The sequence below is a fragment of the Hypomesus nipponensis genome, chromosome 17 (assembly GCF_054491055.1).
Source record: "Hypomesus nipponensis isolate SF chromosome 17, ASM5449105v1, whole genome shotgun sequence".
Lineage (NCBI taxonomy): Eukaryota > Metazoa > Chordata > Actinopteri > Osmeriformes > Osmeridae > Hypomesus > Hypomesus nipponensis.
This window is the reverse complement of record NC_140377.1, coordinates 9,727,361-9,738,489: the sequence shown is the minus strand read 5'-3', so window position 1 is coordinate 9,738,489 and position 11,129 is coordinate 9,727,361. Positions and strand designations below refer to the sequence as shown.

Sequence of the window (11,129 nt, the reverse complement as noted above, 5' to 3'; positions counted from 1 at the left end):
GGAGTCCAGAGGAGATCCCCTCAGAATAAAAATATCTATATTCAAGTAACCCTCTAAATTGCAAATAATAAAAAAAGCAAAAAACACAACCTTTAACCCTTGTGCTGCCTTCGGGTCACATGACCAAAAGGTTCATAACGAACCATCGTTGTGTTTACCCAATTTTACCCAATACAAAAGCACATCAAAATAATTTTATTTTAACCTTCGCAATGTGGGGGGTCTGAGACAGCCCAACGGTTAAAAGAAAATGCTTCATTTTGTTTTTGTATGCGGTAAAGTTGTTGCAAACGACGGTGGGTCACCATGACTGATGGGTCAGAATTACCCAAAGAGAACACAAGGTACAAGATACAATCCCACCCATTATGTAGGAAATAAAGCTTGAACAAAACTTTGATCATACCTGCATGCCACCCCCCCCCCCCAATTAAAAAAACAATTATATAAAGAGTTGTTAATATATGGTAAATATAGTTAACTAAATGACAGCTATACAGTATGTTGAAAATTATAAAGCCCCTTGATGGGGTAAAAATAATAACAACAAAATAGTATTCTAACACACTGAGAGCATGGGTCATTCAGCTGTTAGAAGTCGACAGCACTCAATTTAATGTTATTGTAATGTGCAGACACAAGATGGATTTCAACTGATGTCCAAAATCTAAAATGTAGAGAATCTTTCAGAGCAGCAAAATTATTGTTTCTCCTAACTGTAATAAAAATAAATGTTCTGTGAATATCATTCTCTAAAGGCTGTAAAAGTATGCAAAAATATGAAAGGCAAAGCAGGATGCATATTCACAGCAGTAATCTGTTTACATCATATGTTGCAAAAATACATGCGTTCATCATGCCACGGATAAGTTGATTCACAAGGCCTCTAACCCCAATACTGTAGGCATATGTTTCTCTGTTTAACAAGCAGGGATTTAAAAGCATATCAATATAGTACCATAGTAAAATTTCACTTTTAATATCAAATAACATTCTGTTGAGTTCCTCAACCTTTCTTATCTATAATATAGGAATGGTTTCAAAGTGGAAAAACACCCCAAAATGTATGGCAGGACCAGGTATACTAGCATCATGGGGTTTCAGATTCAGCTAAACAAAGTATTTTTTGTCCATCCTTCATTGAGGCTATAGCTATAACAGTATGAAAATGTATCCCTTTTAAATGTATTAATCCAATGTACAGTGTGTCCAATCTGTCATCTTAGATATCAAGGTTCAGAAAAAAGGTTGGTGAAATTGGTTAAAAGTTAGAAAACCAAATGCCTTCGAATATTCACAAATGGACATTTCATAAGAAATACCAGGAGGATGGTTCAGTCACCTGGCCCTTAGCTAGTACATGCATGCCTGATTCACTCAGTAGAACAGCATCTGCTACAATGCATCGTGCCATGTCCAGTACATCACAGTATAGCTGCAGTCTGACAGTCCATTGACTTTTTTCCTTCTTTTAAGTTCTAAACATGAAGTCATTACAAATCATCTTGTACTGATTAAATGCAGATTCTCGATTGTAAGGGCCTTGCTGGGTAGAAAAACAACGTTAATGCTATAATTTGCATAATCATTTTTTCCTGTAAACACAAAATACAAGATTGAACGTCATCTTCATGGTGATTTAGGGCAAGCTAAAGGAATAGTTTTGAAAATATGACATACTTACTACAGAACTGACAAAGCGGACACAAATTATTTATTTGATTTAGGTTCACGAATCCGTTTTGGATTGCAGTCTGAACTAATACGTTTAGTAAACAATCCTTTCCGGTGCAATCCCAAAAGAATAATTAAATATGTCTACGGAACAGAGTGGTGTCAAGAGAAAAACAAAGATACTAGTTTCTAAGGGTACATGTAAAGTGGGTTGGACAAACCAATGAATGACAGCTCCATAATGTTTCTATTTTGTAACACAAATTACATTGAAAAGAACTACTCTAAGCACATTCTCACTACCCTTAATAAGGGTATCAGATGAATGATAATGAATGTACACTACATTTCTCATCTCATTTCTCAACACATATCCAGATCTACACTTGAGGTGTGCATAATGTTGATTTGTTTCCTCCCGCCACACCCACAATGAGGTCATCAATTATTGGTTTGCTCTGGTGTTATATTGTAGCTGGTCCATACACCTCTATGGATCCGCACAGAGCATGATTATGTTCTTATACATTTAAAAGAGCCATCACATGACTGCAGGTTTAGTATATTACCAAAGTCGTTTTTGCAAAGCTCTTGCAATAAAGAACCAAGGTGAAGTTCCCCCTGGTTCCTGATTTGGGGTTATTGTTGTGTTTTCCTGCTGTATGGTAGAGGTTGGGGTTTGTGGAGAGGAAGCTGATCCTAGATCTGTGTGCAAATTCACAGCAGCCCACGAAGCTGTGCGTGTGTACAGTATTAGTGCCACTTTGAGTTATACATTCACATTTTCCAAAAAGTGCAAATTGACTTGCATCATGGCTCAGCGTAGAAGGCCTGGATAGAAACCTACAGGATAAAGGTTCTGTAGCTCTTGAAAAAACATGGAATGGACCATTACAAAAATACACATTTGTGGCCTTTACATTGAAACATGAAATAGTTTGTGCCAAAATGCTTTCAAGAATGTCTCTTTTTTTGTGCACAAGATAAACATTCTTTAAGTACAGTTATTCCAAATCTCATTTGACAATACACGTCTTAATGGATGAAATAACAAAGGGGAACTTTGGCTTGGAGGAGTTAAACAAATTTAACACATTGAGAACTGGACTGGGCAGTGAGGCTCACACAATAGCTTAAATCAATCAATTGTCAATGTGAATCTGCCACTGTTAAATTAGAAATGTATTTCTAGCATTTGTTCTCCATTTACAGTCTATTTATAATGAATGGAAACAGAGAAGACCATCTATGGAACAGACTGTCCTCTGCTTTTTGGGTTGGTGCAAAACATACAGTGTAAGGTGATGGGGCATACATAGAAAACAGACAACATGGGGGAAGGAGGGGGTGCAGAGAGATGGAATGGCCCAGATTCTTTAGTCTTTTGAAACTCTCTTTCCCCTCTCCCTCTCTTTTCTCCAAGCTACCTCTGACGCATCATTTTCTCCTCTGCAGACCACAGGTCAGTGTAATTAAATCCCTGGATCTTCACTTACTTTAATGGGATTGGCTGAGAGATAAGAATACTTAGGTATGGGGTGCTTACTGTGTCTAAATACGGCAAGATGGTAGCTTCCGGTCACCGTACCTACCGTATATGGCTATATCATAGTCTTATCTTGTGTTTCCTGATGGTCTTAATGACAACCTGCTACCACACTGCTTCAATCAGATTCTCCCTCTCCTTTTCTCAACTCCACACTTTCTCACGTCTTTGTCTACGAGCCCACACCCAGGGCTTTCTTCATGTGTTCGTATACCACGTAGGAGATGCTGACAGCAGGAATGACTTTCAGAAAGTTAGGGGCGATGCCCCGATAGAGCCCAGGTACCCCTTCATGCGACATGATGTGTTTGAACTGACCAACCATGGACAGCTTGGGTTCTCCCTCAGTTGTTGCTGTCAGAGAGAAAAACCAAAAAGCGAGAGCGTGAAGAGACAGAAAGCGAACAAGAAACATGTTTCTTCTTGTCAGCAGTGTATGTTCATAATGTGTTTCTCAGCCTTCATTTTCCACAACAACATCCTAACTCTACTACAACTAACATTCATCTCTTTGTTCTCCATCTCCATTCCCCTCTCCACTCCCCATTCATCGCCCCAGAGCCTTACCCTGGGCCTGCATGCGTGTCCTGATCAGGGCCAGAGGGTAGGAGGCCAGCTGGCCACAGGTGCTGGACACAGTTCCACAGCCCAGCAGCACCAGCACACCAGGGTCAGCTGAGCCTATACTGTACCTCTGGAGCCAGGCGTTCTTTAAGGTCTGCAGAAGGAGGAGCGGAGAAGGGAGGGGGGGAGGGTGGCAGGGAAGAAAGAGAGGGAGAAGAGGGAGGTGGGGGGAAATACAGCAGATCGGATAGAGAGGGAGGAATTGGAGGAGGATAAATAAAAGAGGAAGATTAGTCAATTAATTAATTACAGTTAATTCATTGCTTATAATTAGAAAAAAACATATATTGCATAAAAAATAATATTTTAGGAGGTAGGACATTTAGAACAATGCAGTTATTTACTCATAACAGATTTCCCAAGGACAAGTTACAGGGCATTGAAAAATTACTCTTAAAGCTTGTCCAGATTGTCAGATTCAGCTGGCAACCATCACAACTGCACACACAAATATCTCTATCATTCGGCCTCCCTCTTTCGCCCTCTCTGTCACACACACACACACACACACACACACACACACACACACACACACACACACACACACACCTCATAGACAGCCAGGTCTATGCCAGCGTAGGGGATGATGCCCAGTGTGTTGGGTACGTAGCCCCTGTAGAAGGCTCGTACCCCCTCTTTTCTTAGGATCTGCTTGGCACAGTCAGCCATGCCTGAGTACTGTCCAGTCTTCCTGAGGGTCAGACGAGTCTTCAAGACCTGGAAGGGGGAGGAGTACCGATGGGGAAAACGACAGTGAAGTTAAGCATTAACAGAGAGAGGTTTGATATGTGCACTCTTAAAACTTGTATTAAAACATTGTATTACACATTCACAGACACACACTGACACACAAACCTCCATAGGGTAGATGATGGTTTGGGCAGTGGCTCCGGCCAGAGAACCAGCTAGGAACCTTTCCTGTACCCGCAGACTGGCCCCTTCCTTACTACCACGAATGAACCACTTGATCTATGGTTGAAAGGAGAGGAAGACAGAGGGAGAGAGAGATGGTCGAAGAATACCAGGAAGAGGGGGAAAAAGGCGTGGTGGGAACAGGGGTAGACAATGTGGGCAGAGAGCACATGACGTGGGAGAGGGATGGAAAGTGAGACACAGAGAGATGGAATGGGAGTGTATTAAAAGAGGAAGAAATAGATAGTGTGGGAGAAGAAGACAGGCAGGAGGAGTGAGGGGGAGATTGGGAATAAGTGAGCAACACTAGGGTGGGGAAGAACAGTCAGAGACACAACACGTAGAAAGATGGGGTGTGTCAGGGTGTGTGAGCCAGAGAGCTCGCCTGTGTTTCCGTTCCTGTGTTTAATAATTGCAAGTCTTTATATCATACCCGACGATTAGTCATAGATTAATGAGAGTTGCCCCTTGGTACTTTTCCAGGCAGGGCTTTACCAAGTACGTTAGAGAGGAAAAACACGAACCCTTTTCCTTTAAGTCATTCCTAATCTCAGAAGCCTGGATAGATAAAAGCATTGTTACATAACCCTGTCGTATTTGGCAATCTATCTGTGCTAGATCAGTGGTTGCCTCAAGGAAACTAGGATTTCAAGGAAAGTACTCTTTAATGTCAGGTGACATCAAAGCCGGGAAATATACAGAGTCTTGTAGACTAACCTGTTCGTAGGCCATGAACTTGATGGCTGACTCGGGGGCTATTTTGAGCACATTGATGCCGTTGCCCCTCCAGAGGGCTCGCACACCCCCCTCCTGGACCATCCCCTTCAGGCCCGTCCATATGTTGATCCCCCGCGAGCTGGAGCCATGCACCTGCATGTACAAGATGTTAGTTGTGCTTACATGCATAACAAAGTGAACTTGCTAATGCGAGCAAAAACTGATGCACAAATAATCTATGCTAATAGGGGAATATACACATGAAAACACGTAGGGATGTTAGAGACACTCACAAGCACAAAGGTGGACACAATATGTAAACTATGTCAAAACCCATGGCTTGATTTAGCCATACTAATTCAATTACAAATGTATGTGCATACTACATGGGTGTAGCCTTGTAAAATCTGACCTCTCACCTGTAGGAAAACTTTGAGCCTGTCAAGTGGCGCAGTCCCAGTCCTTGACACCGCTCCGGCCATCGCCCCGGCAACCAGCTGCCTCCATACCAGCCCGGAGCGCCGTTCCCGCTCAGAAAACTCATCTGGAATGGTCAGGTGCTCCCCAATGTCAAACATCTGGAAAACAACAAGGAGAACAGGTCTAGATCACCACAAGAAAACTATTATACAGTATATTCTGTACCTATCTGTTGATGGAAGCACAGAGTTTGCTTTACGTAAACATGTTTTTACTGTAGTAAAAGATGGTTAGCCTTGTAAAACCTTCCTGATCTTGGAAAATGTAAAAAGTTCATTTGTTTGAAACTCTTGCTTATTTATTTGCCAGAATGTCAAGAAACATGCATCGTAGAGTTTATCCAAAAGTGGCCTGTACCTCTACAGATCAGTGAATTGTGTAGGGGATTCAGAGATGGACAGGCAACACTAACATGTGAATGTTTCCAGTAGTGGGCTATGTCTTCCATGTTGTGTAGGGGGTTGAATAGGAAGTGATCTCGCCACTCGTTCCAGTCAATGGTCCTGTTGCCATCCCTGTCCATGCTTTGATACATCCCACACACACAGAGGGGAAAGAAAGAGAGAGTCAAACGCATGCACATAGACACACAATAGGATTGACTTCAAGACACAAACACTCACATACCTCTGAAGGATTCTGAATGCTTGCTCCATTGAGACTTTCACTCCTAGGTTATTCAGTGACTGCTGAATCTCGCCCACATCGATGTGTCCTACAAACACGAAACACAACCGTACATATGCAAGTTTCATGACACACCAGTTACTGATGTACCGTACATGGCTGTGTACAGGATGTACAATAACATGCCAAATCGATCATGCAGGGGCAGCTCCAATTGATGCAACTGTGTACATAATGTGTGTGTGAGTTTCAATGTACTGTAAGTATATATGTGTTTGCGTAAGTAGTTCTTTACATGTCTGTATGTGTGTATTTGTGTGTGTGTGAGTGAGTGTGTGTGAGCGTGCATGCGTGCGTGCATGGTATAGTGGCATGCACACCATCGTTGTTGCGGTCCAGTTTATGGAACATGAGCCGCAGTTCTCTCTCGTGGGCCCGCAGGTACTGAGAGAACTCCTCCAAGTCCAACAGGCCATCGTGGTTGGTGTCGCTCTCACGCACTATCTGCAGGGACGAGCCGGTGGTGGTTGGGGGTGAGGACAAGAGGGTGGGAAATGGTACAAGAGACAAAAGGGGGTGAGGGTGATGGGGGGTTTGTTGTTGTGAGGGATCAAGAAGGAGCCCAGGGAGGAGAAGGAGAAAGTATTGTTACTATAATCATCTTTAAGATCCAGTATTGTTTTGGATTCCACGTTTTTTGGTCTATGCTCACCCTCTATTATGTGGTGGGTGAGCAAACAAGACAGAGGACAAAGAAATGGAGAGAAGGAGAGAGAGACGGAGAGAGAGAGAGAGAGAGAGAGAGAGAGAGAGAGAGAGAGAGAGAGAGAGAGAGAGAGAGACAGAAAGATAGAAATTTGAGTCAACACTGACTAATAGAGCTCCTTTATAATCCGCTTCACTCACTGCCCAGCCAATCTCCAGGAACAATCAAGTGCTGCTGTAATCTGACTACCTGAACCAAGGCACATGATTTACACACACTCACACACATATGCACACACACATGCACAAACACGCACCTACATAACACACAGACCATGCACGCACGCACACACGCACGCACACAAATTAAGGTCATCGTTCCTTATTATGAAACTTGCCTTGTTGCTGAATAAGCCACAACCAACTTGAAATGACCATCAAATCTCAAAATCCCTCACTGTTCAAGAGAGCAAACTGGTGCATAAGCAAATACATTTCTTCACTCAATACCACCTCTTGGTTAAGGGCTAGGAACTACACATGCAGGTGATGAGCATAGCTGTTTCTATGCAGTATATCTTTAAACCTGGCAGATGGTGGTAGTCCACTGGGACACCAACACAATCAGAGCATCTATTTAAGCAAGGGTCTGATGACTGATGTCGCCACAGGACATCTCTGTCTCCCTAAGGACAGGTTGAGGACAGCCCCAGCTGCACATGGTAATGCTAAGCCAAGCTGCTGTTGTACCTGAAACGAGCTATGCTACCAAGCTCAACGTTTGTTTCTAAAAACCATGGAAAGCTAAAGACACTAGAATATGAGCGTGGCGGCTAAGCTAAGGCCATGACTGTGCATGATACAATATAAAGATACGGGCAAATGAGTCCGAAAAAACTAAAGCTGATGAATGTACCACAGTATACGATTATGTAAGAGTATAGATGGACATCTGGTGAAATGTTAGCACCGAAGTTTGACCTTTCAACTGTGCTAAACTGACCAGACGGCCCATTACAGTAATGAAAATATTGTTCAAACATCAAACATACATTCATCCCTTCGTGATAACTGAGAGTGGTGGACTATAAAACAATAAAGCACTGGCGGATTCTGTAGTCATTCATCAACTAGGCTAACTCTCTTAGCAGGGACACTATAGTGCGTAGGAACATTACAACACATGCTCACGCAAATAGAGTGGCTGAGGAAAAACAAAGATGCAATGGAGGTAGTACAATTTCACCTGCTCGCATTGGCTTAGTGCAAGTTCGGTCAGTTCATAGTTCATGAACCAGTACAAGATCTGTAAAGTGTGGAGTATTTCAGCCACGCTTATTTACAGTTTGGCAATCTGACAAATAAACTTTGTCAGATTATCTTTTCCAAATTCTCACAAAAACCCAGCTGAATTGGAACAACCATATATTCGGTTTGATCAGTGTCAAAATATGTTAAAAAAAAAAGAATGAAAACATAGAAACTGTTAAACAATAATAGATCTTATCGACTCGTCAAACCACTGGACCCCTGTGTGTTACATGTGCTGGACAACTCTACACTGGCAAGTCATAAAGATTGTGAGTTCTCTGTACTCTGTAATCTACTTCAAAGGGTGATTCTCTATCTAGAAGTAGCATGGTCCTGTACATGTGTATATGTGACAGTAGGAGACCGACACAGAGAGAGAGAGAGAGAGAGAGAGAGAGAGAGAGAGAGAGAGAGAGAGAGAGAGAGAGAGAGAGAGAGAGAGAGAGAGAGAGAGAGAGAGAGAGAGAGAGAGAGAGAGAGAGAAAAAAGAGACTGTTGGGCAAGGTTGGTTCTGTCTGTAGCCTAGGGAGCTTTTTTTCATAGAATGAAGTTACATGAAACTATTTAAATGGAGTTTGTCCATGGCAGGGGACAAAATACAATTATTTTCAGAGGTTGCACAACCCTCATTACATTTGTGGCTAATTTGTTTGATTTATCTATTTCAGTGTAACATTTGTTAACCATCGGCAGTATACAGTGGCGGATCTAAGGGGTGGCAGCTGCCACCCCAATAAAAAATACTGCCACCCCAATTCTTAAAAAAAATATATATATTATTTGTTATGCATTTAGCAGACGCTTTTATCCAAGCGACTTCCAAGAAAGAGCTTTACAAAAGTGCATAGTCTCTGATCATAACAACGAGATAGCCCCAAACATTGTGGGTAGCCAAAACATGAAGCATACATTGTGAAAAAACAGTCCCAAAAGGAAGAACCATAAGAGCATGTAGTGAAACAAGTTACAATTAAACAACATGAACCTCAATCTTCCCATGGAAAAATATTATTTGTACATTACAGAACATTTTAATAAATAATATTAATGTTACTGTTTAATTTAAACTAAAATGTTATAGCCTAATCATTTACCATAGGGAGTACTGTACCCCCTTACTTTGGGTTTGATTCGCCTCCAGGAGGCCTCCCAAAAACTTTCTTCTGCCACCCCATTGCCACCCCGAATGAAAATCTCTACATCCGCCCATGGCTATATACAATGTCTACAACTTTGTAATTTTTCTTACAAGACTTCCATAACTTCAGATTCACGGATCATGTGAGGCAAAAGCTTTTCAAAGAATGCGAATAATTGGTGTTCCCTGCGGGGTTTAGGTTGCTTTGGGTCACTGCATACAGAATAACCTGCGTTAGCAAACTTAAGGAGGTGAGCCAAAGTCTACTGTACAAGAGCTGTGCTCTATCATATGTCAGTCTTCATCAGCATTGGATAGACCGGTGCCCCAGTGCTAGTAGGCTACTCCGACGTTGAGGCCCGAATGGGTCACTGGTGCAACAGGTTTGTGTTACAACCAGCCAGCTAAAATATTTATCTAAGAAACTGTTCGTTTCCTGCGCTGAACTAGGACAGTCCTGCATTTTGAAGATGCTTTGGTCAGTATTTTGTTGTTTTGTGGGAGCGCTCACGTTTTAAATGGGTCAGATGCGTTTTTAATTGAGTTGAGTTGCCCTTCAAAGAGAAAGTGGATCTCTAAATATCCATAGATAAATTCCTTCCGCAGACAACTCCGCAGATGTCATTACAGACTGCCTCTGTGTAATGACATCATCACATTCAAAATAGGTTTAGACTAGTGCACTGACACACCGGATAGACTAAACCTTCGGGGACTTGCTCAAGTCCTTAGACGAAGTAACGCAGACAGCAACATCTCTAACGTGTACAGTTATGATAATGTTGTCCCATGATTACGACCTCTGGATTTGATCTGATGTCCAAAGCTGATTTTAGTCCAGGCTCCATGAGGTCCACTCACACCATCGCTCTTTCACACATAGCCTACACACATAAAGTAGCCAATAGGTGCACATTGGTTGATGAGCTATACTGTAACATTTCTTTAGAACGCTGTTTACCTCCTCCGCGTCACTCAGAAGTAACCCCCTGGCAGCAAGTCCGATTCGTAACTCGTTAAAGTCGACCCTCCCGTCTTTATTGAGATCCAACTGGTCAAATAATTCGGCATATTGTATCTCTCGCTCTCTCTCAGGTTCTAAAAGCGCACCGTTGTCTTGACAGTGAGCTCGGGTCCAGCCAAAGCAGAACCGAGCCCTGGCTTCGCCCATGTGAATATGATGATTTCACAGTCTTCTTGTAAAGACAATCCTAACACAGGCGTAATTGGAACACACGTCCAAGTGTCAGAATTCGTGGTCAGAAAAGTTAAATTCTGGCAGAATTAGTTTCCACAACACCGGAAAACCAGCAAAGGTCTTTTCCAGCTCTTGGACCCACGGTCAGGGAAGCCGACTGCTGCACTGGAGTAGTAGCCTATATGGCAGGCTAACTA

General features: G+C 42.4%; 1 protein-coding gene across 2 annotated transcripts; it reads right to left on the bottom strand.

Annotated features, from left to right (window-relative positions):
* Window positions 1–429: 429 nt before the first annotated feature.
* Window positions 430–11,048, bottom strand: slc25a23b (solute carrier family 25 member 23b). Of its 2 annotated transcripts, none has more exons than XM_084677806.1 (10): window positions 10,696–11,048; window positions 6,961–7,084; window positions 6,581–6,668; window positions 6,366–6,477; window positions 5,893–6,051; window positions 5,474–5,626; window positions 4,700–4,813; window positions 4,394–4,561; window positions 3,788–3,938; window positions 430–3,574 (listed from the first exon to the last, which is right to left on the bottom strand). In XM_084677806.1, exons 1-10 carry the CDS (start codon window positions 10,903–10,905, stop codon window positions 3,393–3,395), a joined length of 1,461 nt encoding a protein of 486 aa, XP_084533932.1. In that variant the 5' UTR covers window positions 10,906–11,048; the 3' UTR covers window positions 430–3,392. The 2 variants fall into 2 exon arrangements, with proteins under 2 accessions (XP_084533932.1, XP_084533933.1); XM_084677807.1 differs by having other exon boundaries at window positions 6,961–7,112; window positions 10,718–11,048.
* Window positions 11,049–11,129: the final 81 nt, after the last annotated feature.

What these genes read in the sequence shown, in the direction of transcription:
- slc25a23b (XM_084677807.1), bottom strand. Translation starts at nt 10,905, where the DNA reads ATGGGCGAAGCCAGGGCTCGGTTCTGCTTTGGCTGGACCCGAGCTCAC. An exon ending in ACTACTGGAAACATTCACAT is followed by an intron (nt 6,052 to 6,365) that starts GTTAGTGTTGCC and finishes GTTGTTTTCCAG; the next exon opens with ATGTTTGACATTGGGGAGCA. An exon ending in GGCTCAAAGTTTTCCTACAG is followed by an intron (nt 5,627 to 5,892) that starts GTGAGAGGTCAG and finishes TTGTACATGCAG; the next exon opens with GTGCATGGCTCCAGCTCGCG.